The sequence below is a fragment of the Peromyscus leucopus genome, chromosome 2 (genome assembly GCF_004664715.2).
Source record: "Peromyscus leucopus breed LL Stock chromosome 2, UCI_PerLeu_2.1, whole genome shotgun sequence".
NCBI lineage: Eukaryota > Metazoa > Chordata > Mammalia > Rodentia > Cricetidae > Peromyscus > Peromyscus leucopus.
In genome coordinates this window covers 140,232,401-140,257,664 of record NC_051064.1, presented here as the reverse complement: position 1 = coordinate 140,257,664, position 25,264 = coordinate 140,232,401, and the positions used below count along the sequence as shown (strand labels likewise).

The 25,264-nt window shown below is 51.9% G+C and overlaps 1 protein-coding gene across 6 annotated transcripts in view; it reads right to left on the bottom strand.

The window, feature by feature from the left end:
• Window positions 1–25,264, bottom strand: part of Capzb (capping actin protein of muscle Z-line subunit beta) — a 109,863-nt gene that overhangs the window by 34,918 nt on the left and 49,681 nt on the right. For all 6 annotated transcript variants that reach the window (XM_028875280.2, XM_028875281.2, XM_037203133.1 and 3 more), the window contains exons 2-3: window positions 24,598–24,687; window positions 2,494–2,615 (exon numbers count right to left, since the gene is read on the bottom strand). In XM_028875280.2, the coding sequence (XP_028731113.1) occupies window positions 2,494–2,615; window positions 24,598–24,687 (212 nt within the window). The remainder of the gene's footprint in view (window positions 1–2,493; window positions 2,616–24,597; window positions 24,688–25,264) is intronic.

Below are 25,264 nucleotides of genomic sequence, written 5' to 3'. Positions count from 1 at the left end.
CCTCTGGAGCCGGAGTGGGGCCTGCTGGGTACCTTGGAAGGGCTGAAGCCACTGGGGGAGGGGCACACAAGCCCAGACTTCATCCCTTCCTTCCCTACCTTCCCCTGAGCATTCAAAACAGTGCTGACCAAGATGGGCTCCATGACACCTCTCCCAGGAAGCCCTAACTGAGCCGTGTCTCTTGAGGGCTTTTTCTGTGGCCATGTTCTCCCTGGCCTACCACATGGGGGCCACTTTCAAGGCGCTCTCCTCAAGGGTTGGCCCTGTACATTTGCTGGGGTACCAGCTCTCCATGTCACACCTTCCATGTCATACCTACAGGGCACTTCCACACCTACCCAATGGGCATCTCACACTCCATCTCCAGGATTCTCCCTCCCATCGACAGTGACCATACCTTCCAGCTGCCACCTGTCTGAACACAGACCACTCTCCACTCGTTTCAGCCCCAGCTTCCAGCCCACTTTCCTCTACCTAACCTCCACTGGAAGAAGGAAAGGGACATCAGCAAAATCAGTTCTCTGATCTCAGCTTCAAACAAAGGACAAGCGCTGCGACATCCCAGAGTTCCAGTATGTGAGGAGGTCAGCCTGGCCTTCAAGGCCCCATTTCTACAGGCCTTGCTCCTGCCCCCAAAACCCTTCTAGATGCCAGTGAACTTGCCTCTACCCAGGCCTTAGGGCCCAGGGAGCTCCTCTATTGTGATTTCTTTTACTGTCTATTATAAAATAAAACTCAGGGACAAAATACAATGATAAGAACCTGAGGCAATCTCCATCCGCTTCTGGCTCCAAAAGGGCCTGCACCACCTTTCGGTCCTCTTTGCCGGAGGCCAATATTTCTCAAGTTCTGAGGAACTCTCTGATCCATTCCAACCAGCTGAATGCGAACCCCACCTCTCGAACCAACGTCTGACTTTACCGAATGTCAGCCCACAACACAAAATTCCTGCAACACTCCCCACCTGTTGAGACTCAACTCCAGCATTCTAGAGCATGACTGTGACCAAGACGTCCCTTTTGTGGAATTTTTTTGTACACTGTGAAGATGTGCTGCTCTCATTGTTTTAATAAAGAGTTAAACAGCCAATAGCTAGGCAGGAAGAGGTTAGGCGGAGTTAGGATTCTGGCCACTCCTCCAGCTATCCTTTCTCACGCTGTAACCGGCCCACTTATTAAAACCAACAGGCGGGACTTGCAGACAGGGAAATTACACTGGGATGGAGAAGGGCAGAGTCACCAGACAGGAGACTCGGGGAGAAGCAAGATGAACATACCGTGTTGAAGAAAGGTGCTGAGCCACGGGTAGAACATAGATAAGAAATATGGGTTAACTTAAGTTGTCAGAGCTAGTTAGTAACAAGCCTAAGCTATCAGCTGAGCATTTATAGGTAATAATAGTCTCTATGTGGTTATTTGGAAGCTGGCTGGCGGGACAGAAAATTCTGCCTACACACCCCTGGCTACCTACTTTGCCTCTCCCTCTCTTGCCCTGTTCTCTTTAGCAATATGTTTGCAATTTTTATCGTTTATGCATGTGCTTACGTTATGATCTGACTGGACCTCACAGGACAGACTCCAGGAAAAGAGCCATGAACAGGATCTGAAACACAGGTGACACTTGGAGAATGATGCTTCTGTATGCTCTGCTGGATGGCCACTACTGTTTCTGTTCAGGAGAGCAGAGATACAAGGGACTGGCTGAAGTCCCAGTGCTGGTTTGGAACCGAAACTGCTGCTCCTAGTCGCTCTGCCTGTTTCTCCAGCACCAGCTCCCTCCAGAGAGTGCATAGTGGAGTCTCCATTAAGCCCAAACTCAGCGTGTGCAGCCCCAGGGAAATCCTAGAATGTTTTGGGGATTCTCACACTTGGAATTTTTAAGGGAAATTATCCCAAGTGTGCCACACATTGTGGTGCACGTCTTTAATCCCAGCACTTGGGAGGCAGAGGCATGAGGATCTCTGTGAGTTTGAGACAGCCTGGTCTACACAGTTGAGATCCAGGCCTGCAAGGGATACATAGTGAGACCATCTCAAAATAATTGGTTAGTTAGTTAGTTAATAGTTAACCTATTAAAAACATCTAGCCCAGCATCATCTGTTTCACAAAGTCCTTCTTCTGGGCTCCCCCAAGGTCCCAGCCAGCTCTGAACTGGCTATATGGATCACAATATAGTTCATCAGCTACTAGATGTGTTTTCCTGGGCAGGGACCAATATCAACGTGGCCTCTTATAGCAGTCCACGTGGTGGATGGCAAAGGAAGGGAGCGAGGAAGGAAGGACATGCCACCCATGGGGCAGCTGGCTTTGCAACAGCGTGGCTCTTCCATTAGATGGCAAGACACTGAGGCCTCTGTCCAGTGCTTAGGGGAGGCACCCGCACACGCTTGTTAGTGGACGGGATGGAGAGCTGAGAGGAGGAGGAGGAAGAGGAGGACGACAGAAGGGCGGAGAGTCCTGGTGCGGCAGGGCGAGCACTGCTGGCTGAGCTCACCTATAGGAATCCCCGTCTCTGTTGTAGTCGCATAAAAGGTAATCCTTGCCCACAACCTTGTCTCTGGCGATTTTCAGTGGCTGGTCAACAGAAGACAGGAGATCTTCACACAGACTGGGGACCTGGCAAAATGAGGGGACAGGGAGAAATGTGGTTAAAGTAGCACCTCCAATCCAGGTTCCGCCACCTCGAGGTCAGGTTTTGACATCCGGCTTGTAGTGCCCTGCCAAAATTCTGAGTCTGTCTGTTCCTCTCCACATGTACCCAACACCAACTGTATCTCTCTACAAAGAAACCTGGTCGTGAGTTGTCGTGGAGTTTTCTTTCCAAGCCCGGGTGTGGCTTTAATTACCTGACCACCAGGGTGGTCTATGAGTATGAGGACGTGTGTGCTGGGTATTGGTCTCTGGTGGACAAAATACCAGCTTAGGCCTTGAGAAGAAGGCAAACACTTCAAATACACAGGAATGCAAAGAACTCAAAGAATAACCAGGCTCCGGAGAACTCCCACAGGCTCCCCCATGCTGGGTGGAGTTTCCAGCACTTTCCAGGCCCCTGGCCAAGCATTACCAGGCTGCTCATAGCCAGCTGTATCTGCTACGGAGGTGGACGTCCATACTCTTTCCACAGCAGAGAGCAGCTAGCTCACCTCTGCAGCTTTACCTGAGTGCAAAGCTGAGGCTGACGGGAAGACAGCTTTGCGGCCCAGGTGGCTGGAACAAACCACAGGGTCCTGCCAATGCCCACCACAGCCTTTGGGGGAGCAGGCTGGGGCTGCCTCCTCCCAACACAAACATCAGTTTCCACCAAAGTACTCCAGGAAGGGACGGCAGCCCTCGCAGAAGCGGATGCCTTTCTGTTGAGTCACTTCCAGTTTCCATGTCCTGACTTTCTCATTTCAGGGTCTGGGTTTATGGGGACCCCACCTCATCATTTACCAGGCAAGGTGCTACTAACATACCAGTAACTCTTGGAAAGGGGACTGCCAGCAGAGGGGGCTATCCGCAGTTTGGGTCCTGTGTCCTTCCCAAAGGCCAGCACCACTAGGACAACCAGGCTCTGATGCTGCATGCTGCTGCCTTTAGGGCCATCACGGCTTAGCTTGGAAAGTACCACCTGGCACTGGAGCATCTCTTGCTTCCTGGAATTGTCCATCTTTTGCACATACATCAGCTCCCAAGAAGAAATACATGCCTCCAGTCAAAGTATGACATGCTTGCTTTCATAAATGTGGTCCACGTGCACCCATGTACCCAACCAACCACCAAGTGGGGCGACTTTCCCAGGGAGCTTTCATGACATCACTCTATCACCGCTAGGTGCCTGTTAGGTGTTGTGTACGATGTTGGGCCAGGTATGGCAAAGCATGCTGTTTACCTGAATGCTCACACCAGCACATGAAGTAGGTAGCCATTACCTTGTGTTAGAGATTACAGATTTGAGGCCCAGAGTCCTTAAGCTGCCCAGGGTTCACACCAACAGCCAGCAGTGAATATAGAAATCCAATCCAGGGCTAGGTGGCTCCCAAGATCCTCCATTCTGTCTCTCTGGACAGTAAACACAAAGGTGCACAGCTCCTCCCAGCCCCCACTGCTGCTGTTATAGCTAGTCTTCCACCTGGGACACCCTAGCTGTGGAAAGGAGTGTGCCCCAAGCTTCCATGAGGCAGCTGAGTCTGAGGTACTGACTGCCTTTTATGGGCCCAATGAAATGACCCTGGTACCAGCATGCCACCTTTCATGTTATAGTTTGTCACCAAGGACCCAATCACGCCACTGGGCTGCTGCTGGGGACTCCATGCATAGGGAAAACATCTATGTCAAGTCAGCCCTGGCTCCTCCGACTTCTCTTCATTTGGACCCGATGTCCCACTAATATTGCTAATAACTGTCTGCTAATATTGGCTAGCACTGCCAGCCTCTTTGCACCTCAATGCACCATGCTGTTTTAGACAGTGCCGAGGGATGGCTCCCCTTTACCAGCCAGTCCGGCAAGATGATGGGGGAGTCAGAAAAGAGGCTCTGTTTCCAGCTGGGCACAGATGTGTGCATCTGTAGTCCTAGCTACTGAGGGAGAAAAGGATTTGAGTCTGTGAGTTCAATGTCAGCATGGCCAGACCTGGTGGTACAGTCCTATAATCCTAGATACTTGAGAGGCTGAGGCAGGAGGATTCTAAGTTCAAAGACAGCCTGGGTTGTAGTGTAAGTCTCAAGCCAACTGGAATAACTTAAGACCTTGTCTCAAGAAAAAACAGATGTCTGGGAATACAGTTCAGTGGCAGAGTGCTTGCCTACTATGCACGAAGTCCTAAGTTCAATCCTCAGTCTTCAAATAACAAACAAAGAACCCCACCACCAGACCAAACTCCCAAACCCAGCCTGAAGAGTCACAGCAATGTCAGAAAGACAGAACCAGAAGTTCACAAGCCACTGCTCTGCTAAAAAATAAAAAAATAAGTAAATAAAAGTAAAAAAAAAAAAAAAAACTGTCAAAAAGAGCAGGCAGTCCACGCCAGAGACCAGCCACCCCTGAAGAGCTGACCCTGACTTCTGCAAGCCCACACGTCCTGACCAACCACAGAGGCACTTACACTTCAACTGAGCCCTACCATGGTAGCACACAGTGGAAAGCCACGGAGATCGTGCAGGACATAGGACACGGACAGCGCACAAGCACCTGGGATGGGTGGGTCACGACCGGCTCTCCACCCACTCTCGTCCCTTAGGAGAAGTTCTCAAGTTGGGCCATATTTTCAAGTTCTATTTGCATCGGTCCCTCTTGTGATCAAAGACCATCTATCCCGGAGCAATGACACTACGGCCACCACTGGGAACAAGAACGGCACACAGCATGGCAGGAGCAACGGCCCGGGGCACTGGGGCACCACCCGCCAGTCCTGCCCCTCATCCCGCCATCGCCCCCTTTCTGAGACTGACCACTAGCTACCCCCCAACATGCAGGTGTATTAGCCCTTCCCACTGAGGGCTGGTGCACAAACTGTAAGGTGATCAGTTAAATGTGACTTCAGATTTACAGTGAAGACCGCTTTGGTCTGACCCTGTCTCAAATGTTATAGGGACAGTTATATTTACTTGTTCAAACTAACACTCGATCACACTCCCCTTTTATGCAGACCCATCCTGTACTCCAACTGCTTTACAGGGATTGCTGGGGTAACACTGAGGTCAGTAGGACCCCGGATGCTCCTGAGCTGCTGTCCCACCCAACACCACCAGGAGATGAGTCTTCCCTGCTCCTTGTCAATGCTCCTGGGTTAATTAATGCTGCCCACAGAGGCCACGAGGGCACCCCCAGCCAAGCACCATGTCCCACTGGCTGCAGAGGGTTCTCAATCTATGCTCAGGTCCCACGGAGTGGATGTGGGGTCTTGTGCCTGAGGTCACACTGGAGGACAATGGCTGCTCATCTCTGAAACCCAGGCAACTAGTCAAAGCTTCTCCCCTCAGCTCTTCCCACCCCCTGGTTGTGTCATACGTTTACGGGGCAATTTAAATGCCTGACCAGGTCCAACTAGCTAGGAGTCCACTTGGTGCCACGGCTCTGCAGTGGCTCTGCGGCCTTTGAGGTGAGGAGCAGGGTGAGCACAAACAGCATTCAGCTGCTCTCCAAACTGCACATCTGACCTACCCGCCATCGCCGGCCTTTGTACGGAACATTGACCTAGCTCAGAGTGTTGGCCAACCCAGGCTGCTGGGAGTTCAACTCAGTTTCCAGTGACCTGGAATAGTAGCACTGTGCTGCCAGGACAGGGCCTGTCCTCTCTCTAGAGGGAAGGCTCGGAGCGCAGCTTTCTTCACTGCACGAGAGAGTGTGGCCACTAGCCAAGGGGCAGGAACCACGGGGTACCTGGCTTTGGGTTTAGTCCGAGCACAGCAAAGAAAGCTTTGACAGGGGGCAGGACAGTGGCACGTGCCTGTAGTCCCAACTACTCAAGAGGCTGAGGCAGAAGGATCACTTGACTCTATGAGTTCGAGACCAGCATAGGCAACATAACAAAACCCTATGCCAGATAATGGTGATAAACCATAAAAGAGATGAGTGTCTGCCATTGTGGGATCAAGTCTGTTGGCATTACCCCCTCCAATCCCCAGGACAGGCCTTCATAGAGACTATTTATTTTAAAGAAGGGGCACACGGGGCCTGAGACACAAGCTGCCCAGAGTCACACACGCCAGCAGCCAGCATCTACGGAAGGGCACAGGGGACACAGTTCAGCTGGGTTACGAACTGCATGGCAGCGCTGCTCCTGCCCAAATGGCGTGTTTTCCTACTATCTACCCCAACAGCTGATCGCATGAAAGGCGACACAAATCAGAAGCTTCCGGCCACAAGCAAGCCTGTGTGTGCTGTCATATGGTTCTACTTTGCCTCTTCCTCTTCTCCATTAGTTATTAATGTTGAAAAAAAATTGTTCAACCAGAAAGAGAAACTTGAGATGAACCCTTAAAAAAAAAAAAAAAAAAACAAGCACAAAGGCCGGAGTGGTTCAGCTCTCTGGATAATCTAATCCCCGGCGCCCTCGTCTTTCAGAAGTGAACCCTTGGACCTTGGTTTTTTAAAAAATGGCCAAGTGAACACATTCCACCTTTTGATCCGCCTGCTGGCTGAAAGCCCGCCACCGGAGAGATAAGGATCGAAAGCAGACCCTGTCCACTCGGGTGCACATGCGGATGAGTGATGGTGAAATCATGGCCGAGAGAGAGTCCTGGCTGGCTCCACTCCAGGAGAAGGGTAGGTGCCGGGGACCCCAACAGCCAGCAGAGGGCTCTGCTTATAGCCAGATCCTGTTTTCCAAGGCCTCAGAGTTACGCTTTAAAAAAAAACAAACACCACAAGCCAGGAGAGGGCTCCTAGGAGCACACATATCAGCATGCATCAGAAAGACAACCCATGGTGGGAAACCAAACAGGTTCAGACTGGTCTGCCATCACCAGCCTCCTAACCCAGCAACTGGGGGTACTGAAGAGCAATTCCTCCCATACACTACGTATCAGCATGCCTGCTGCAGGCACAGGACACGCTACCAAAGATACCACCAGCGACAATGCAGACAATGCTCTCAGCCGGTACGGCCAGCCATGGAGACGGACTGGAGGTGGGAAGGTGCATGCCAATGGGACACTTGGGACTGCCAGGGCAGGAAAGGAACCTGGGGACACTGGGTGAGGCTGGGGTGGGGTGGGGGGACATGTGAATGTCAGACGGTGGTGAAAAGAGGAAGGGCACCAGCACACAGCTCTGCGGCAAGAGTCCACCAGGGCAAGTGTGAAAATGGAGGCGCGCGCATGGCTAGAACCGTCCCTGTGAGGTCACAGCAGGCCACAGGTGGCCAGGAAGGCAAGCTGTCCCAACCCAGTCAAGCTGGGAAGACAGGACGAAGAGTGTGGCAGGGTTTGCGCCTGCTCTCTGTGTGGCCCCCAGACTCCTGTGCAGAAAGACATCCATAACCCTCATTTGAATGTGACCTGTAGGGTGTGCACTATTATCACTGTTACACGTACATGTCAAGTGTGAGAAGTCCCTTCCCAACTTCAGACATACCAAACGCGAGTGAGCCACAGACCTGAGACAGCTGGCAAGGCAGTCTTGCTCCTGGCAGGCTCCCAGTGGGGGGCTAGTGCTCCGGTGATGGGGACCCACAGCAAAGCTCCCAGTGGGGGGCTAGTGCTCCGGTGACTGGGGACCCACAGCAAAGCTCCCAGTGCGGGGCTAGTGCTCCGGTGACTGGGGCCCCACAGCAAAGCTCCCAGTGGGGGGCTAGTGCTCCGGTGACTGGGGACCCACAGCAAAGCTCCCAGTGCGGGGCTAGTGCTCCGGTGACTGGGGCCCCACAGCAAAGCTCCCAGTGCGGGGCTAGTGCTCCGGTGACTGGGGACCCACAGCAAAGCTCCCAGTGGGGGCTAGTGCTCCGGTGACTGGGGACCCACAGCAAAGCTCCCAGTGGGGGGCTAGTGCTCCGGTGACTGGGGACCCACAGCAAAGCTCCCAGTGCGGGGCTAGTGCTCCGGTGACTGGGGACCCACAGCAAAGCTCCCAGTGGGGGGCTAGTGCTCCGGTGACTGGGGACCCACAGCAAAGCTCCCAGTGGGGGGCTAGTGCTCCGGTGACTGGGGACCCACAGCAAAGCTCCCAGTGGGGGGCTAGTGCTCCGGTGACTGGGGACCCACAGCAAATGGAGATGAGATGCCCAACACTGACACAGCACTGGAACTCTGGACAAGCCATGGAGGTCCAGCTCTTTAGAACCTAAGCGAGTAGATCAAGCCGGACTTACAGCAGCTTAGTGTGTCAGGCACGGGGGAGGGTGTGGCTCACACTCCTCTCTATTTTACTTGTTCCAGGGCTGTGTCTGAAGGAGGGCCCCACCAGCACAAGCCATCGGGAAGCTCTGGGTCAGTTTCAGGCCTAGAACATTTCACAGCCGGTGTTGAACTGATTTATCAGCTCTGTGGTCCCCCAGGACAGGGGTCTCAGAGTTCATCAAAAGCCCACAATACTCTATAAAGAAAAATCTGTGAGTTACAAACTGCCAGGGCCAAGCCCTGCCCTCCACCAAGTACAGACTATGTACCCTGTGGGGCAGAAAGGACCATCACAGTCTCATCAGCTTCTCCCAGCTCCATGTTCAAGTCAGAGCCCTCCTCTTTTCCCTTCTGGGGCTGCTTTCCTGCCCAGTCCTTGCCCAACCGATCCCTGACACTCATCTTCCCCAAGCCTGTCCTTTGAAGGTGGGGAGGGCCCGGTCCAGGTTTTCTTACTGCCTATTGCCCACGTCACATGTCTTCCTCAACGTCAGTTCCCGGCTCTGAGTAGCTAGCACCTAACCACTACAGAACAGACAGGGTCTCATGTAGCCCAGGCTGGCCTTGAATTTCCTATGTGGCCAAGGATGGCTTTAACTTCTGAGCCTCTTGCTTCTTTGTCTTGAAGTCTGGGATTCCAAGCATGCAGCACACACGCAATTCACGAAGTGCTGGAGGCTGAGCCAGGACTTGGTGTGTGCTAGGCAAGCACTCTACCAACTGAGCTGCACCCCTCTGCCTCTGCCTCCCAAGTGCTGGCACTGAGAGCATGCACCACTCTGAGGATGGGTGTTCTGTCTGCACCATAGAGGCCAGAGGAAGGCATCAGCTCCCCTGACTGGAGTTACAGACAGTTGTGAGCAGCCATGTGGGTCCTGGGAATTGAACCTGGGTCATCTCAAAGAGCATAGTGTTCTTAATTACTGAGCCATCTCTTCAGCCCCACATAGACTTTAAAGGGGCGATGTGAAGATGGCAAATGCCCTGGCTTCTTCAAGCACCCCAACTCCAAATTCCTCCCACAACTACCTCCCCCAGCTGCCCAGCCCACATTCCTGGCCTAGTTCAAACATCCAGGGGAAGGAGATTGAGCATGTTATACTCTTACCAACTATTTTTACCTGTCTCCCAAACCAAACCTGTTTATGGACAACCTAGGCACTCCCTGCCCAGGACGGGGCCTGCCAGTGCTGGAGAGGAAATGCTGTCTTCTGCCTCCGGTCCTTGGGGGGAGGTCCCAGCTCTCTCCAACTCACTTTTATGCTTTTGTTTTTTCCTTATCAACCAAAACACAGAAGGGAAGGGAACATTCATCAAACCCTCCTGGCTAGAAGCTCTCCAGCCACAGTTCTCTGGTTTCCAACAGCAACAGCATTTTATAGACACTACATTGAAGGGGCCAGGCAGACCTCAAACAAGAGAAGCTTGGGAGAGCCAGGTCAAGGCCAGGGTCTGTGTGCAGAGGAGCTGCCCCTTCCCGCCATCACAGCCCCTTCCTCCTCCTCTTCCTCAGCTTTCTCCAAAAGCTGCCTTTGACTTGTGTGGCTGCCTAAGCCACCTATACCCAGGCAGTGAAATCCCAGGAGGGCTCCTCATTTTCCCGGAGTGTGGAGACAAACCAACAGCCTGGCCCCTGGTCCCCTTCTCTCAGGGTTCTTCAAGCATCAATGAAAACAACAAAGGTTCTCAAAACATCCCTTCCAATGTCATGACAAGCTTCAATTAAAACAAACAAATAAACAACAACAACAACAACAAAACAAACTAGAGCCTATCTACAATTCCAGAAACTTAAATGTCTTATGCACAGCAGAATAAAAACCAATGAAGGCCGATGGGAAGGTTGCACCAAACAAACGGGAGGACTCAATTGAGACTTGCTGAGCAGCACACACTTTGGAACGATGGAATCTGAAACCCAAATACAAAAGGGCAGTGATGACCGCAGAAGAGCCCTGCACCCTCCCAGCTAGGAGCCCTTTAATTGGGGGGAGATTCCCAAAGCTGCGGGGCTCTGGCAAGACTAGAATGGAAAGAACATGAGACCCAACGGCAGCTACCAAGTCCAAGTTCCCAAGAAGGGCACATCGCCCTTGCCACCCTCAGCAGCCTCAGATGATACCTTAAAGTCAACAGAGGACCACCTGGCCGAGGAGGAGCCAGGCTGCACTCTCCACTGGTGGGTATCTCTAAGTCTGAGAGGGGACACCCTCCTGGTGTTTTAAAGAGAAAGAGAATTAGGAAAACTGGGATGTAGGATTCTTGACAGTCACAAGTCCCCATGCATAGGCAGGTGATACAAAATGGCACAGAAAAATGGCATTACCACTGTGCTCCACACAAAGGAGACGTCTGGCCATGTGGCCACCAGCCAGGAAGAGGCAGTGGCCTTCCCAGAACGGCTGACACTGCTCTGATACTTTCTCTCTGGGCTGTCACACAATTCAATGCAATCTGAGAGTGCTCTCTTTAAACGGGTCACTTACCTTCACTTCCTGGGATACCCCGCCTCCCAACAGTGCGGCGGGCGCAGCCTTATGTAGGGTTAACTGGTGCAGGGACAACGAATGGCCTGGGCTCCCACTCTTCTCATGACTTCCCAAAGTGTCAAGCTGGGGACCGAGTTCCCTCTAGGGCAGTGACTGTTCCCTACAGAGATGCTGAGAAAGCACCTGCCCCTCCAGAAAGGCCCAGGTCCTGTGGCACTGGCACACCAGGAACACTTTCTCTCCACTGAAGTGCAAGGTCACTGCCCCTGACCTGATGTGGCTTCCCCAGGCCAGCAGGGCCCAGAGCAGTGGACTCTCACGGCATGCTTCCATGCTGTGACTAACTGCAGATCAGTCTGAAGGACGAGCACGCGCCTACGCCTGCCACCTGCAAGGGACCTGTGAAGCCCAAACCCAGACCCCAAACCAGGATCAATCCCAGGTTTAACAGCTATGCACTGCTCCCACACACTCTCTGCCCAGCTCGCTGGAGGCCCTCTGAACAGGAGAAACGAGTCTCCATAGCCCCCAGCAGTCTGCCTCATGCCCAGAGAGCCTCCAGCATACCGGCCTCTCTCCTGGACTCATCGCCAAAGTTCTTCCTGTCTCAGGCCCTGCAGCCTTAGGGAAATACGGGAGGTGACCTTTGTCACCAAGGGCTGAGCATGGCTCACCCTGCACTCCACTATTGCTAGAGGAAGAAAAGGCCAGCAGAGGGTACAACTGAGAAGAGCTCCCCCACTTCTGAAGGGGCCACACTTCTCAGCAAGCTGAACAGAAAGGGAGAGGCTACCGGCTGGCTGCTCCCCAGGCTGTGGTTCTCCTCCACTCTCATGGCACAGAACCCCAAACAAGTATACTGTCACCCCCTTGCTCTTCATTATACAGTCAGAATGGTCTGCACCTTGCTTTACAATGCATGAAGCCCCTCCCCCATGGGAACTCTGCAGAGTCCCCTGAGAACAAGGGACATTCCAAACCTTCCCTGCAGCGGAGGAAACCGGTCCTAGGGCTGAGACAGTTTACTTAGTTAGACTCACCTGGACGTTTCAGGTGCACCAAGACTCAGCTAACTCAGACCAACTTACTGCCTGCCGGGGCTGATGTCCTCTGGGTCACACAACTCAATTCCAGGAGCCACCTGAATTTCCTTTCCTTGGTCATCTCTGATCAGACAGCTTGCAAAGTGTGTACAGCTCTCATCACAAATTTGGGGGGCGGGGAAGGGGGTTACTGTTTATATGCAATGTCCACCTATGGTTGACACATGGTCAGGAATTATGTTACACAGGGAAGTTCCTTGGGAACTAGGGACATAAAGGTACAGCATACAATTACCAACAAGTACCCTACGCCGTCTGCAGGGGGAAGGTCAGAGACTGCTATAGGTGGGTGAAGGAGCTCACTGCTAGAGCATTCCCCTCCTCGGGGGGTGGGGGGTGTGGGGGTGTGGGGGTGTGGGGGTGTGGGTGGGGTGGTGGGGTGGTGGTGGTGTATGTGACTGACGTGTGTGAAGGATAATCATTTCCAGCCTGGGGCCAATCTTCTGAGGACTGTGTTCTCAACTGGGAATGCTATGTTAGCTTCTAGTCAATAGTAATTAAGTATCTCAATACATCCAGAAAGTGGGGTGACGGAGGTGAAGGACAACTTGGTCTCCTCTGTTTGCCTCAGCATCTGCAAAGAGCGGCCTGCTGTCCGGTCCCCAAGTCCGGGCCTCCATCTGATACTTTCCCACCATCTGTAACTTCAATTTTGCTCTTAGCGTAAAGGTTTCAATTACATAAAAGGTAACGGGCCCACCAGGACCTGGCAGTCTGGCGTGTGACGAGAGTCGCTCACACCTCTTCTGTGCCGCACTAAGCGTCCAGAATCATTTGCAGAGACCAATTTCACAGAGGCCTAGGGCCGGATGGCCCCAGCCCTTCAGGAGGCCTCTCCCAGGCAGGCTCTGTGCACATTATGACTGACAGGGTCTCTAATGAGCCTTAATTACCAGCTCAACAGGCCTACAAACACATGCAGCAAGTGGGCAGCCGCAAACCACCCAATTACCGAGCAAAGTGTCTGGCCAGATGAGGGCCCCGACCTCCCAAAACACCTTGGTCCAAAGCAGTGCAAAGCGTTGGGGCGTCTGGAGCCCACCCCTAGCCCTAGCTGGTGTGGCCGCCTGGTGTTGGCACCTGGCTTCAGGGTCATGTGGAGGCCGGCTCCATCCCCATTAGCATTTCCTCTTTAATGACGGAGGCCAGACACCCTTGAGGTGTGCAGAGGTAAAGGCTGCACCCTACGAACACGGAGCAGCGCAGCCTACTGGCATTAGCTCTTGTGAAGGCATCTGTATTCAGCGTCAGCCATCTGCTGGTGACCTGCAGTGACAAGGAAAAAGCTATTCCTGGGAGCAGCAGTGGCCACAGACCGTGGCAGGAGGGCAGGCTTTGGAATCACGCAGACCCTCAGCAGTTGGCTGAGATTCTGGGACCAACTACACAGCAGTCTCCCTGCTTCAGAAGACAACCTGTGGTGTGCACATTAAACCCAAGGTAGGGAGGATCCAGAGTACTGCCTGTGTGCCCAGTTCTCCAGTGAAAAGCAGATTCTAGAAGGCAGCCAGTACATGCCAAATGAGTCCCCAGAACCCGCACAGACAGCTGCTACAAGCCAAGTACTATGCCAAGAGCTTTCTGCCCATAACATCTAACTCATTAGTTGGTCTCATCTCCCTTGTGGGGAAACTGAGGCCACAGGAGGAGGCAAGAGCTGAGCTTCACTGGGGCTTTCACTTTTAAGTTCACCTAGGTGCATATTTTAGACATCCCAACTCTGACCAGCATCCTAGAGATACCTGGCTAAGAATTCTGCAGGAGCCTGATTGGCAAGTACAATAACCCAGGTGGCCTGGCAAGGGAGGGGCACCAACTAGAGACATTTGTTTTCAAGACGTGTACAAAAGCAATCCACTCTCTGCTTGAAACTTTGGTGCAGTCCTTAGCTACTGGCACGTGTGTACAAGTACTTTCTGTGTGAGGGACATGAGGTATTAGCAGGTGAGGGGCTCAAACAGCCTCAAAGGAAAGACACAGAACAAAGAGGTGGGGGAGAAAGCTACAAACAGTTATTCAGAGACTGTGAAAGACCCTTACGGGTGGGTAGCCTTGGGGACTCTCAAATTTGGGGAAGGTGCATCTGGACCACATTGTTCTAGTAGACGATCCAGAAGATCCGAGGTGTTGGGAGGTGAAATGCAGGACTGATCTGGAAGATCTGGCTCCCAGGCACTGCTGGAGGCTGGGGGTGAAGGCCAAGACAAGAAATGACCCAGAGGCAAGATCACCTTAAAGATCATCTTAAAAGTTCTTATTAATAAAAACAAACCTGGAGCCAGGTATTGGGGTGAGTGCTGGGAGATCAGAGAAGCAGAACAAGCTACAGCCACCTCACCTCGCCAATTCCTCAGCTGATCCTGTTTCCTCAGACTGGAAGCCTCTGAGTCCTTATCCAAATGGATCTCAGCTGAACTGCCCCTCAAAAGCCTAAAAGCTTAACCAGCTCTAGAGTTCCTGGTTTTCACGCCTTATATACTTTTCTGCTTTCTGCCATCACTTCCTGGATTAAAGGCTCACTTCCTGGGATTAAAGGCGTGACTCACCATGCCTGGCTATTTCCAGTGTGGCTTTAAACTCAGAGATCCGGATGGATCTCTGCCTCCCAAGTGATAGGATTAAAGGCGTGTGTGCCACCATTTTCTGGCCTCTGTATCTAGTGGCTGTTCTGTTCTCTGGCCCCAGATAAGTTTATTAGGGTGCACAATATTTTGGGGAACACAATATCACCACACATCCTTGTTCAACCTGACTCTGCAACCACAATTTAATTTGTGTAGCCTACCCCTGTCCCTACCCTGGGAGCAATTTCTACATTCAGGGCACTTGGGAGGACAAAGGTGCCCACTCTGCAGCTGCAAAGAGCAGTGGGCAGGCTAGGAACCTGGAGTTAGACTTCTCATCATAGTGGACACAGGCTCCAGGCTGGCCCCTCAGTGGACACAGGCTCCAGGCTGGCCCCTCAGTGGACACAGGCTCCAGGCTGGCCCCTCAGTGGACACAGGCTCCAGGCTGGCTCCCTCAGTGGACACAGACTCCAGGCTGGCCCCTCAGTGGACACAGACTCCAGGCTGGCCCCCACAGATCCTCAACTCAATTTGGAGCAGAGGGTTTCTTCCTTCTTGGGAGCTATGCTTTTCCAGGTCAGGGAGAGTGGGGGCAGATTGTTCCCATGACCACTGAAGGGCCTCAGTGGAGGCATAACCTCCCCCCCAGTTCCAGCTCCAGCTTAAATAAGCTGAGTCCTTGTCATCAAGAGCTGCCCTGCTGTGGAAGCCGAGGTCGGGCGCACCTGTGAAAACAACTGGGCGGCGTGGGCCATGAGCACGATCTCTAGGTGGGCAGGCAGCATTCAGGTTCTAGAAAGTCAGTGAAGGCAGCATAGCATCAACTAACATTTATTTTTCATTTTTTTATTATTAAGAGATTTTCTAATCATTTTACATACCAACCACAGATTCCCCTCTCCTCCCTCCTCCTGCCCCCCAGCCTTCTCCCTCAACCCACCTCCTCCAAGGCAAGGTCTGCCATGGAGAGTCAGCAGAGCCTGATACATTCAGTTGAGGTAGGTCCAGGCCCCTCCTCCCTGCACCAAGGCCAAGCAGAGTATCCCACCATAGGCACTGGGCTCCAAAAAGCCGGCTCATGCACCAGGGAGGGGTCCCCATCCCACTGCTTGGTGCCCCCCTCAACAGTTCAAGCTAAACAACTGTCTCGCCTATCCAGAGGGCCTAGTCCAGTCCCATGGGGGGTCCACAGCTATTGGTCCACAGTTCATGCATTTCCACAAGTTTGGCTGGCCATCTCTGTGTGTTTTCCCATCATGGACTCGATATCCCTTGCTCATAGAATCCCTCCTCTCTATCATCGATTGGACTCCTGGAGCTTGGCCTGGCACCTGGCCGTGGATCTCTGCATCTGCCTCCATCAGTCACTGGGTGAGGGCTCTATGATGACAGTTAGGGTATTCAGCCATCTGATCACCAGAGTGGGCCAGCTCAGGCACCTAGTCAACTAACATTTATTAAGCACCTCCCTGCCTCACCTGTTGGCACTTTGGAAGCATATTCCTGAAACTTCCACTTACCCCGTGAGATAGGTTTTAGTGGCCCCATCTTATAATGGAGGAAACTCAGAGGCACCGTATCTACTCAAGATTTCAAAGTGCCTCCAGGCACCCCCCACCCCCACCCCGCCCCGTCCAGTCCTACTCCCCACTGCTAGAGTAGCCCTGGGGACTCAGGGCTGGAGGCAGCACCTGCTCTGCTCTCTACATGTATTTACCACAGTGGGAGGTGTGGTCTGGTTCAAACCTGAGAGAAGTCAGTTCCTCTTCTGCCAGGAAAAGGGGTTTCTGAAACTAGTGCCCTCAACAGAAGGGTATCTATCCACAGTGAGGCTCCTCCACTTCCAGGCCTCAGAACTGAGGCTGAGAGAATGAGACCATCAGGCCCTAACCTGGCAGAAACCTATTGGCCTAAAGCAAGAGCAGCCACCCAAAGTTGCCAACGAAGCTTCCGGACTGCCAACGAGGCAGTTTGGACAGCGTCTTCTGTTCACCAGGCCTATTCACTGTCAGAAATGGTCTACTGTGGGGCTCTGTTTTAAGGAAGGAGATAGTAGGAATCAACCCGGTGTGACCCCTGACCCCTCCCTGACTGCACATTAGGCACAGACTCTAGAAGGCCTTTGCCCCAATCCTTCAGCTTTCGCATCCACACCTCACAGAGTGACTTAAGATTAAACAAGAACTCGGTGAAGATTACCCGTGACAAGACCCATAAAAAGAATTTATCGTCTCATGGCTCCTGACTAACATTACTTATTTTTCCCCAAGAACAGAGTCGAATTCTAAATGTGAGAACAATAAAAACAATTCCCATCTGAATCCTGGACCCTCTGAAAAGTCACAAATGTGTACTTGGTAGTTGACTAAAGGTGACAGAGAGAATAAAATGCCTGCCTGGGGAATATTCTGGACCGCTGGCCACACTGAAGTCACTGTTACTGCTCTAGAGCTGTGGTACCCCTGGGCTCTGGGCTCTTACTGTCTGTGCTGAACTCACAAGAGGTAAAATTATTATCTGTGCTCATGTGCGCGCACAGAGGCCAGAGGTTGGTGTCTGGATGTCGAGTCTTCCTCCACTGCTTGCCATCTGATTTTTTCATTCAGGCAGGGCCTCTCACTGAATCTACAGCCTGCCTATTCTGCTAAACTAGCTGACCAGTAAGCTCCAGGGACGTTCTGTCACTGTTTCCCCAGCACTTGGGACCACAGGTGAAGGCCACCATGCCTCCCTTCTATAAAGTGGATCGGGGATTTGAACTCAGGTCCTCAAGCTTGTGCAGTTACTGTTGGGTTAACTGGGCCATCTCCTCAGTCTTTCATCTCGCTTATCTTTGTTTTATTATTATTATTTGGAGACAGGGTCTCTCTGTGTAGCCCTGGAACTCACTCTGTAGACCAGGCTGGCCTTGAACTCAGATCCACCTGCCTCTGCCTCCCGAGTACTGGGATAAAGGCGTGTGCCACTATGCCTGGCCCCTTCATTCCTTTTTTAAAGTGGATAGAATGAGGGATTCCCATTTTGCACGGACTAGGACTCATCAAACTGAATCAGTTCACATCCACATTTACAGGGCAGCAAGGCAGATGAGGGGCCCAGCAAGCCCCTCTTCCTCAGAGCAAATCCTATCATTTGTTCTTGACTTGGTGGGCCACCCCACTATACCTTGGACACAAACCTGAAGTGTCAGCGTCCCTGTATCAACAACAGGCTGAGGTCATGACAGGCCATTATCGTGTAGTGTGTGGTGCTGGCAGGTGACACAAGGCCACCTCAGCCTTCAGAGCCCAGGATCAGCTTGCCTGCTTGACTCAGAAAGCAGAAACTGGCATAAAAAGGCTCCCCACACCTTCCAAGTATGCATTCATTAAAGTACTGTTGGAGACCTTGAACTAGAATGCTTTCCCTTAGAATAGGACTGTAAACACAAGGCCACCCACAGGAAGCTCAGAAATATCAATACAACGGAACCTGATGGGCTGGTGCCCAGAACAGAGTGAGTATGCTAGAGACAACCTGGCAAACCCCAGGATGGACGGAAGGTAGAGGAGGCTAGGTTCTCCCACCTGGGTATAACCATCCAGAGAATGTTCAGGGCCACAAGAGATTGCGCTCCAGGCAAGGCAATGAACCCCCTACCCCACAGCAAGCCAAATATCAGGTTGGCACAGTCAAACCCCAGGAAAGACAGGGCTTTGATGGAGAGAGAAAACATGGTTTTTATATTAAGATGTCTTGCATGGGAACATGGTATGAACAGGAACACATTTTTTTAAAAGATAAAATCTCAAGTGTCCTCTTTGAGACATGTAACCCCCAAACCCCCCAAACCAAGTTGTTCTCTGTACTGTCGGAATACTCGGGGAGAGAGGAGACCAAGCTGTAGTGAAATAGAAGCCATTTCAAAGGTGGTGAGTGATTGGGGGGGAGCACAGATACCAGGGGGGCACAGTGTCTTCTGGGAGGCAGGCACAGCTGTTACGGCCTTCACTTTCACAGGCAGGCATGCCTGCTGTGGACCTTACTTGACAGACACACAGAGTGAAGGCTGACCACAGCCAGGTGCTCCTCCCAGAACTCCCCCCTCCCCCGCCCCGCCACCTGTCAGCTCTACAGAGGAAGGTCCATCACCAGCACCTACACCGCACCCCGCCGACAGGGATAACAACACCCAGAGAAGAGAATAATCATGTCCGCAGTTCTCAACGCCCGTCCCCGTGATGAGGTGAAGAAGCAGTGTTCCAGAAGACACTGGCAGAAACCATGTTCCACAGTGATGGCGTGTGGAATTCCCCAAGGAAGGAAGAGCCAAGGAATAAAAGTGCAACCTTCCAGGCCGCAGGCTGAACAGGGCACTGCAGATACCATCACTGTTGACCCAACTCCGAAACCTCCTCCCGGCCTGAGCCGAGACCTCACCAGGCAAGAGGAGATATTTTACATTGTCTTTGAAATAAAAGAGGGAAAATACCTGCCTGGCCAGCGGTTCTCAGCCCAGGGGTCCAATGACCCTTCCACGGGGGTTGCCTAAGACCACTGGAAAACACAGACGTGTATATTATGATTCATAACAGCAGCAAAATTACAGTTATGAAGCAGCAACGAAATAATGTATGGTTGGAGTCACCGCAGCATGCGGAACTGTGTGAAAGGGTCACAGCGTTGGGAAGGTTTCGGATCGCTGGCCTAGACTGTCTTAAATGCTGGTAACGAAGGCTAACAACAGAGAGCGTGGTAAAGCAGGAGAGCCTGACCTCGAAGATGCCAAGGGCACGGGTGGTCTCTGAGGTCCCTGGACCCAGCACAGCTCCATCACCCAGCGACAGAATGAGCTCCGGCTAATACTGGAAATGTAGCTTCCAGATTATTCAAAACTAAGTGAAAAGTAGCAAGGCTTAGTATTCACCAGCTAATCTGCTGACCGATAGCTTGTAACTACAGTATTAAGCTTAATTCTGCCCACTAGTGACAAAAGGGACCTGGCAACACAGGATACTTGAGGGTGGAAGATTCTTGGCCCCCTTCAATACAGCCCCCAACACTAAACACAGATGTTCTCTGCGGCCCAAAGGTGTAATCATACCCGGCCATTCTGACCAGTCCTGTCCCATCATGCCCCTGCAGACCTCATGCCACCTGGACAATTTCTGGGAGCAGTCCCAAGTGCAGTTACTGCTGAGGCTGGAGTGGAAGTCCCCCCACTTCACCCCATACCACCCCCATGGCCCTATTTCCGGAGGGTGGCCAATCTGCTTGCTGTCAGGAGGAATATACTGGAACAAACTTGGTCAGGTTATCAGCAGGCTGGTGAAGTATCAAGACGCCTCCTCTACCTCTTCCCTAGGCCCAGCCAGGGTGGCCAGCAGCTCTCCCAGCTCTGAGTTCTCTCTGTTTGAGTAAGTCTGGGAACACCCAAGAATGAAGCCTCTGGGTTACTACAGGAAGGAAGAAAGGCAGGAATTTAAAAAACAAAACAAAACACAGTGACTGATGTTTGCAAGCCGAGCCTCCAGGCTGGTAAAACAGATCCATGGCTATTTTTGGTGTGGTCCTAAAAAGGCAAAGAACGGATGGCCTGGTGGGTGCCAATCTGCAGAAACAAACTCCTTCCTCAGCTCAGAGCTCAAAATATACCCCAGCAGAGAGGCAGACTCTAGCTGCCAGTGTGCAGAGGAAGGCCACAGAAGGTCAAAGGGGAACCTTCCCATCACATGATCCCTGGCCCACATGGGTGTAGGTATTTTTGAAACAGCTTAGCAACCAATTGCAGCCAGCTTCCCTCTAGCACAATGGAATTAGCATGTAATAAAATGATGTTCTGGCCATCTGCAAAGAATGGTCACTTCCCACCAATCAGAGCCTGCACCAGAATCCCAAGGCAGCCAAGGCTGTGGTGCTGGGAAGAAGAGAGTTGACCCAGCACGGCAAACTGGGCTGCCGTGACCAGGCTGCCAAGCACACGGCACATTTTGATGCTACTCTGTAACCCAACCTTGTGTAGATGGGACAGCGCCATTGAGGGGGAACACAGGCAAACCTCAACATCCTCGTTCGTCAGTCTCAAAACTGGAGATACGCCTCAAGAACAGCTCCTTTCCTCACTGGCTTGAGCAGGTGAGCACACAGGAATGCTGTGAGCCCTGTGTGAGTCCCTCTAAATTCCCTGACTCCAGACAATGGAAATGTGGCCACAGGCAGCGTGAGTTTTCTGAAATTACAGCTCTGGGAAAAAACTCAAACGGCACGTGACTTCAGAACCACAACAGGACAGAACAACTCCTACAGAATAAGAGGGCTCTGCAAATTTAGTTTAAGAGGAAAAAAGTGTTATCCCTAAGCACAACAGGAGAAAAACCACAATGAGAAAAGGGATGTATTTAAAGTGACTTCTACAGTCAGTCACAGGACCCAGCAGCAAGGCGGCCCAAGTGCTCCATGCACATGGTCTGCACACATGGGGGACTCTGAAGCCAGGCCATCCCTCACATATGGCTTCTGCAGCATGCTGGTGTGGCTTTAACGAGCCATGCTTCACTGGACCCTAATCTGTTGAGAAGTCACGCCTCATTTCTATCTTGACATCCATCATGCTTCAATTAAAAAATTAGTAAGCACCCCAAATTCCCAACCCACTCTCTGACAGGGGTCTGCTGTCCAGACTGGAGGTAGGTGACCCCAAGCCTGGCTTCACACAAGCTGGCACCTTTCAAGCCACGCCATGAAGCTATGGAAGCCAATCCTAAAAGGCTCAGCTCTAAGAAGGGAATCCCTTCATGCCCCATATAATATTTTTAAAGTGCGACAACTTAAAATAGACCTGGGCATGGTAGCTTATGCCTCTGAACCCAGTAGTAGGGGAGCTGAGGCACACCACAAAGACATGCACATTCAATCTCTTGCTAGGGTGAGCCTACTCAAAGGTGACCAAAGAGCCTAGTAAAGAGCAGGAGAGGGCTGGCAAGATGGCTCAGCAGTTAAGAGCACTGGCTGCTCTTCCAAAGGTTCTGAGTTCAATTCCCAGCAACCACATGGGGGCTCACAACCATCTGTAATGAGATCTGGCGCCCTCTTCTGGTGTTCTGCATGTACGCAGGCAGAACACTGTATACATAATTAAAAAAAAAAAAAAAAAAAAAAAAAAAAAAAAACGAGCAGGAGAGACCAGCATTCCTGATGCCACCTGGCCACACCACCTCCCTACAGCCTCAGTTTCTCAAAAAGGTAGGTTAGGCATATGAATCTTCAAAAGTTTATTTTAAAAAAATCAAACAGAGAAACAACAGAAATTTTGTGCTCAGACATAGGGACACAGTGGCATGCAAAGTTTCCATTATGTGACCAAATTCCCGACACAACTTAAAGGGAGGTCATGTCACATTTTCTGTCCATAGTTGGTTGGCTCTGGGACTCTTGGGCCTGTGAGGAGGCCAAACATCGAAACACAGCGTGTGGAGTGACGCTGCTCACCTTATGCAGACCACAAACAAAGGCAGGGGCCAGGGGCCCAGGAACCTCCTCCGCTGACTTGTCCCACAAGGCCGACTTCGTTCCACTAGGCCCCACCTCCTAAAGGTTCAGTGCCTCCCACAGAGCCATGAGAAGGGGATCAAGCCTCCCATGTATGTAGCCCTTTAAGAGCAAACCCTAACTGTTGGGTGCAGTCAGCAACTGTTGGTTAGTTCTTCCCCTCCCTTGTGCAGTTCTGGCAGAAGACAGACTAGGAAAGGGGGGAGCAGCCGGGCGCCAGGACAGATGCAGTTTGTGGTACTCTACCCTGTGTCTGCGCACCCTGACCCAGCATTTGGCTCGAGGCAGCCCGCAGCCTCGCCTTCCCTCCCTATCACGCTGTGACTCCCTCTTGGACCTGAAGGAAACTGGCATTTACAGCAAAGCAATCAAGCTACACACACATCTCCGAGATGAGCGGTGAAGGGGTCTCAGGGGAAAGCAACAGCTGAAATCCAATGCTTCAGCTGCCGTAAGAACAAAACAGCCCGTTAACCACCGAGAGCAGGCAGAGAAATAGGTGTTCAGCCTCCCATGCTCCCACGCTAGGACGGTTATTTCAAAACTACAGCAATAACTACGTTAGCCAACTGAGGTGAACCTCACACAGAGTTACAGAGTCTAAAGGACAACTCCTGAAGCTGAGCAGAGTGTGTGTGTGTGTGTGGGGGGGGGCAGGCTGATCACATCTCTGACTCTGGCCTGCCTCGTCCACACAGGGTCAGCCACAGGCTGCTGAAGAAAGAGCCAATACTTCCCAGGATGCACTTGGCAGAGCTGCCTCATAGGACTGCTGAGGACTCAATAAGGCCACACAACAGAGGCAGCGGATATCCTGCGCGAAACATTCAGAGTGGTGGATGAAACAGTCACCACAACATCAAGTCTGACTTCTGGATGTCTGTGCCACCCCCATGTACCATGAGCATGCATGCATGCATGCATGCATGCGCGCATGCGTGTATATGTGCATGCATGCATGCATGCATGTGTGTTTATGTGCATGAGCGTGCATATGTATATGTTTGTGTGTATGTGTGTGTGTATGTGTGTATACACACCCTGAGACTATCTCTTTCACACCCACCTTGTGTTCAAGTCCAGCACAAGGCACCTGTGGCTGGCTTTCTCACAGGGCCACTAACCTGAAACCACCCCCTTCTCACATCGCCAACAGTTTGCAATTCCTGCTCACAGCTCCTTCCGCTGCTCCCTGCTTGTCTCGCACACCTGCTCGCAGCTGGAGCTGCTGGCCCTATAAACAGAGATGGCTGCACTGGGGACCTTCCTGGCTGCTAGCAGAGTTTTATCTGGGATTGATGGCAATCTCCTACTATCGCATTGTTTTCCTGGTGAAAGCATTCTGAATCCTGACAACGGAATAAAAGTAAATCACCAGAGCAGATGAATGGTCGAAACCCCCCTTTAAATGATGCCTCACTGCTCCACATCCAGGAAGACACGGGACACAATGGGAAAAACAGACTTGGTTCCAGAACCCATTAAATCATCTCTGTAAGCTGGAAGGCCTCCTGGGAGCTGATTTCAATTACTCCTGGGGCTTTACAAGGTTGAGCATTTTAGTATTTTCATGTACTATTTCAGTGCCAGCTCATCCAAGGCATCATTTTAAAACCAATTATTTTATACGTTAAAAAAAAAAACTTTAAAAATGAGCTGCATACTTTAAAAACAGATGTGTTAAAACTATTTGTTGCTAAACCTTTCAAGCTAAAAAGGACACTGCTGGTATGGGGCTGGCTGAGGAAGCTCACCCAACATGGGGGCCTGGGGTGCTTTCTTAGTGGATGTCTGCAGAAGTGTGGCCTATATGCAAACTTATAGAAAATGTAATCAATGTAACTGGGGGAAGGGGTCATAATTAACTTTATAACCAACACTTATTCTGGACTTTATCAATACAGATGGGCTCAGAGAAAGACCACCATATGAAACTCATCTTCTCTCTGTCGGAAGGAATCTCAGAGCCCAGTGGTGGGGTCTGGCTTGGGAGAGAAGAGGTTTCCTGTGTTTGGAATTCCACACAAAGAGCAACACAGAAGAAAGCAAGTGTGTGCCTTGGCCTCGAGTGAAACCATATGAAGAAGGTACGCACCAGGTCGATCAGGTCACTGAGGTTTTTCTCGATCTGCTGTGGAGGCAGGCGCCTCATTAGGTCCAAGGCACAGTCCAGCTGCTGATCGCTCTGTGGAGGAACAAAAGACAAGCATCTAAGTCACTCCCGCCAACACTCCGAGCGCCTTCAAATCGGCATTCCTTCCTTCTGATGCTGCTTCCTCGGGGTACTCTGAGACCCAGGGAGCTGCAATGGACCCTCTGCCAGGCTCTTCTGAGTCTGCAGCCCGGAGGGAGGCTGTACAGACAGTCTGCCCCCTTTCCAGAGCAGCCTGCCTGGGTGATCCTGCAGGGGAGAAGGCACGATGGGGGCTCCTTCCAGCCTCCCAGCGCTCACCCCTATGCAGCAGAGCTCCCAGCTACAGGTGCTGACTCCCACAGGCTCCTGGAGGAAGTGCAGGTTACCTCTGCTCTAAGCCAAAGATGAATATTATCACGTGACACCGCCAGCCCCCCCCCCCATGTGTCTGTGACAAACTCCACATCCAAAGAAAGAAGTGAAGAACTGGGCAGGCCAAGGTGTGTAATGAGATTACAAGCTCGTCAGTCAGTCAGTCAGTCAGTCAACCAATGCCTACGAAGTTTCCCGGGCCTCTCTGAAAAGCAGTCTAAGGCCTACAATACCAAACAGGCAAGATGTGGCAAGG